Source organism: Anneissia japonica, unplaced genomic scaffold (genome assembly GCF_011630105.1).
Source record: "Anneissia japonica isolate Jap-2015-1 unplaced genomic scaffold, ASM1163010v1 scaffold5323_len63752_cov207, whole genome shotgun sequence".
In the NCBI taxonomy this organism is placed as follows: Eukaryota; Metazoa; Echinodermata; class Crinoidea; order Comatulida; family Comatulidae; genus Anneissia; species Anneissia japonica.
Genome location: NW_022705974.1, coordinates 60,052 through 64,555, shown reverse-complemented (window position 1 = coordinate 64,555; position 4,504 = coordinate 60,052). Strand labels below are relative to the sequence as shown.

The 4,504-nt window shown below is 35.4% G+C and overlaps 1 protein-coding gene across 1 annotated transcript in view; it reads left to right on the top strand.

Moving 5' to 3' along the window:
• Positions 1–265: 265 nt before the first annotated feature.
• LOC117105946 (ran GTPase-activating protein 1-like) overlaps positions 266–4,504 on the top strand; it is a gene marked incomplete at its 3' end in the record, with an annotated part of 10,943 nt that continues 6,704 nt past the window's right edge. Inside the window, exons 1-6 of the mRNA XM_033247252.1 lie at positions 266–533; positions 1,175–1,263; positions 2,447–2,506; positions 2,737–2,913; positions 3,515–3,649; positions 4,420–4,504. Coding sequence (XP_033103143.1) covers positions 395–533; positions 1,175–1,263; positions 2,447–2,506; positions 2,737–2,913; positions 3,515–3,649; positions 4,420–4,504 — 685 coding nt within the window. The remainder of the gene's footprint in view (positions 534–1,174; positions 1,264–2,446; positions 2,507–2,736; positions 2,914–3,514; positions 3,650–4,419) is intronic.

The following is a 4,504-nucleotide window of genomic DNA, read 5'->3' as shown; positions in this document are numbered from 1 at the left end:
ACAGGACTAAGGCCTAGGAGCTAGAGTGGTTTTTTTTCTCATTATTGTTAATCCTAACTAACTTAAGTTACTTTTTTTTTTTTTTGTTAAATTTCTTTTAATTGTTTTGTGTTATGATTAAGGAACGAACGAATGATGGGTCAATAATGAATTGGTCTACCGCCCTCTTTACAACAGTGCAGTCAGTGCTGGGTTACGTCATCACTGATTTCGATGCTGATTGGCTAAGTCTACCGTGCGAAAAAGAGCTTATTCGCACGGCACCGTGCCAACAGTCACTTCTTCCATAAAATTGTGGTGTTGCGAAGAAGTGAGGTGAAAGGTAGCAGTTGACTGGTAGTGAAAAACGTGTAGCCGGGGACCTTTGAATATTCGTTAATGCAAGTCACAAAATATGGCTAATCATGATATATCTAGTGTAACAGAACAGCTGGCTCAAACTAAAGTTGAGCAGGTCAACGAAGTATCTTTTAAAGGACAAAGTTTGAAGTTGGACAAAGCTGAAGATGGTGAGGTTGAGAATCGTATCCGTCGTACACGAAACGCGCAGTGCCACTTGCCATCCAGCGAGTAACAAGCCTAGGCTAGACCTAGCTAGCAGAGTAGTTGAGGCCTAGGCTAGCCCCGTAATAAGCTTTGTTCTTACCCTCTCATTTATTTTAATCTAATGCTCTGCTGGGCTGTTTCAAACTCCTACACCTAGCCTCTATGCATTAATTTATAAATGTAATATAATCATTATAATAATAATTATAATAATGTAATTATAGGCCTAGGCCCCTAGCTAGGGCCTGCCTAGGTCCTGTAATGTAAGGAGGAGGATGGTGATATGATAAGTTGACAAATACATTACTAGCCTAGCTAGCATAGGCCCAAATAGAGATTACAATTAGGCCGTGGGCCTAGGTCTTGTTGTTTTTATTGTAGGCCTATGCTATATATTGGGCCTAACCTGGAATAATATTGGCAGCGTTTGGATGGTTGAGTATTTAAGGCAGGAGCGCTACAGACATACAACCATAATATTGGCACAAGTAAAAAACAGGCTCACTTATGATAAGGACTTCGCCCAGTGCACACAATTTGGTACAGTAATGCATCATGTGCACTTTAAAAGGTCTCTCCACTGATCTCTACTATAACTGTCTCTTATACACATCTAGATGTGTATAAGAGACAGCATTAAGGTTAGAAGGTAACACATTAGGAGTAGATGCTGCAGAAGCCATTGGTAAAGCTTTGGAAAAACGACCAGAGTTTCAGGTACAGTATGCAGGAATGTGGGTTTCTAACCTAACATGGTGAATTGCAAGGGATTTTTCATGTTCATTTAAGTATCCCGAAGGGGACAGTCTTAGGACCACTGGCTTTTATGTTGTTTATTTATAACCTTTCCAGATCGCCTGGAGTGAACTGTTACATGTTCACTGATGACTATTATGGTGTATTTAACAGTAGCTGGCCCTGAGAATATTGTGAGACTGCAAGATGATCTTGACACAAATGGCAAAGTAAATGCAGATGAAATGCCATGTCCTACCTGTGTCCTACAAAGGAAAATTGGTCAATTTTAAAAACATTATACAACAAAAACAAAACAAAACACCCTTGACAGTGACAGGATTAAATTAAAACAAACTTAATTGCTGTACAATTTTTCTCCACCGCCAAGGGGGACACTTAACAAACAATAATTAATAAATATATAAATATATCTAAAGGTTAAAATTTACAATAAAAGGCAGATTATAAAATATAGAATTTAAGTATCCCAAAGGGGACGGTCTTAGGACCACTGGCTTTTTTGTTGTTTATTTATAACCTTCCAGATGGCTTGGAGTGAACTGTTACATGTTCACTGTATACAACAGAAAGAAAACAAAACACCCTTCACAGAGACAGGATTAAACAAAATTGTGGTGGATAAGTTGCTTGGCCTCATCTAATTTTTAGTTGAATGCAGTTTTTTCTATGGGTGGCTTTTTTTCTATATGTGGTTTTTATGTGCAATATTTGTTGTGTTTTTACTTTATAATTTTTTGATTTTGTAATATTTGAAACAATTTATTAATTTGAAAAAAAATCATATTTTTATATATTTAAATTTTCTATATAGATTGTATTTTGAAGTCATTAATGGAACCTTTCGGTGTTATTATTGAGTCTAGTAATTTTTTTAATGTGATTTTTCTTATGTATTTTAATGTTTTGTCCATTCTTGTTGTAATTTTATATATAATATTTTTAATATTCTTGCATTTTTAATATATTCTATTTTTGTAAATACATTCATTTCAGCCTTTGGCTGCCATTTTTATATTTTCTTTTATAACTGAATAAATAAATAAAAATTACGTAATTATAAAATGTTAAAATAACAACTAACTATTCTTATTTTATTATGGTGCTGGTGTAAGGAACTAATTAAATACATTCATTCTTACAGAGAGCTAGATGGAGTGATATGTTTACTGGAAGGCTGCGCTCAGAAATACCCCCAGCTTTGGTAAGACCACTGCACAATAATAATGAATCATTTATAAATATAGCCAAACTAGGACTGTAAATATACGTATTTCTGTTGCAAAGACTCACACCTAGAAATCTGTAAATAAATTTAAGTACTGCTTTTTCTCTCCAAATTTTGCAGAAAGTTAAGCCTGGTCATATGTCAAGTCCAAAAACAGTATGCCTAGTAAAACTGATGCATTTGATATTTGTCTATTCATATTTTAGAGGAGTTTAGGAGGTGCAATTATAAGATCAGGAGCGCAGTTGGTTGAACTTGATCTAAGTGACAATGCATTTGGACCAGATGGTGTTAAAGCATTTAAGGAGTTACTTACAAGTACTGCATGTTATTCCTTACAAGAACTTAGACTAAACAACAATGGTCTTGGTATTGGTGGAAAGGTATGTGATGCTATAGGGATCTGTATTGATTTTATCTTTGTTTATTTCCTTCATATAAAACAGAAGTTACTTGCCAATTACATGATGGAATAATAATTTATAAACTAGGTCTCTCCACTGATCTCTACTATAATAGTCACGTTGAGTAGTTAGATGATTTGAAAGGTAATCATTATGTTAATTTTAAATTTATTATTAAAAAGTATTGCAAAAATCATTATTTTTAACAATACTTTAAACAAATGCCAAAAGGAGCTTGTCTAAACTGGTACGTCACTTAGGCTCCAACATGGTGTCGGTAGCTTCACTAAAACCAGCCAATGGGCAATCCAGCTATTATAGTAGATATCAGTGGGTCTCTCTATGTGTTTACACTGAATAAATCCATCCAAGATGGTGCATTGATAATAATTATTGTGAATGTTATAACAACTAATCATAGCAGTTATACACACAAAAAATAATATTTTTTAAGCAAAAGAAAAAACTATTGTTATCATTAGTTATCACTAAGTTTGTTTTTATTGTTTATGTGAATTGAACAAAATATGTAGCATTTGGAATATATCTTCATTCTGTTTAATAAATATTTTTTGTGTAGATTTTGGCAGAAGCATTGATTGAATGTCATAAGCTGAGTACAGCATCAGGCAAAACATTGCAACTTAAAGTGTTCATTTGTGGTAGGAACCGATTGGAGAACCCATGCGCAATAGCGCTCGCAGAAGCCTTCAAGGTAGGCACATATAACTTCACTAATCCTAACCCATGCGCAATAGCGCTCGCAGAAGCCTTCAAGGTAGGCACATATCGCTTCACTAACCCTAACCCATGCACCGTAACACTCGCAGAAGCCCACAAGGTAGGCACATGTCACTTCACTATTAATTATCAATTCAATGTTGGAATATACTTTTAGTTTTTTGCGGCGGTCGGCTATTGTACAAAACAGTAAAAGTTCAAGAAGTTCAATATCTGATGTTGTTGCTCAGTGTGTCGTCATCGGAGAGGAGGCCACACCTCTAAACTGGCCGTCAACAACTAGAGTGTCAACCAATTAGGTTAATTTCACACGCTTGAGCTGCAATGACATCAGATCGCCCAAAGCTAGCTGCACAGCAAGCACTAACCCTAACCCATGCACCGTAGCACTCGCAGAAGCCCACAAGGTAGGCACATATCACTTCACTAACCCTAACCCATGTGCAATATCGCTCACAGAAGCCTTCAAGGTAGGCACATATCACTTTACTAACCCATGTGCCATAGCACTCACAGAAGCCTTCAAGGTAAGAACATATATTTTGCCTACCAGACTCATTTCGTTTTGAGTGTAATAAATTTATAAATTATTATTATTCACAGCTCAATATGGATCCTGACAATATTTTGGGGATTTATCAGTACAAGTGGTCTGGAATTTATATTTTCATTTTTCTTGCTTTGATATGAGCAAGTGCATTCGCAGATTTGTTAACAATAAATATTCAAATATTTTGTTTTCAGACTTTACAAACTTTAGAAGAGGTAGCGATGTTTCAGAATGGAATAAACCATGAAGGAATAACAGCTTTAGCACATGGTATATCAC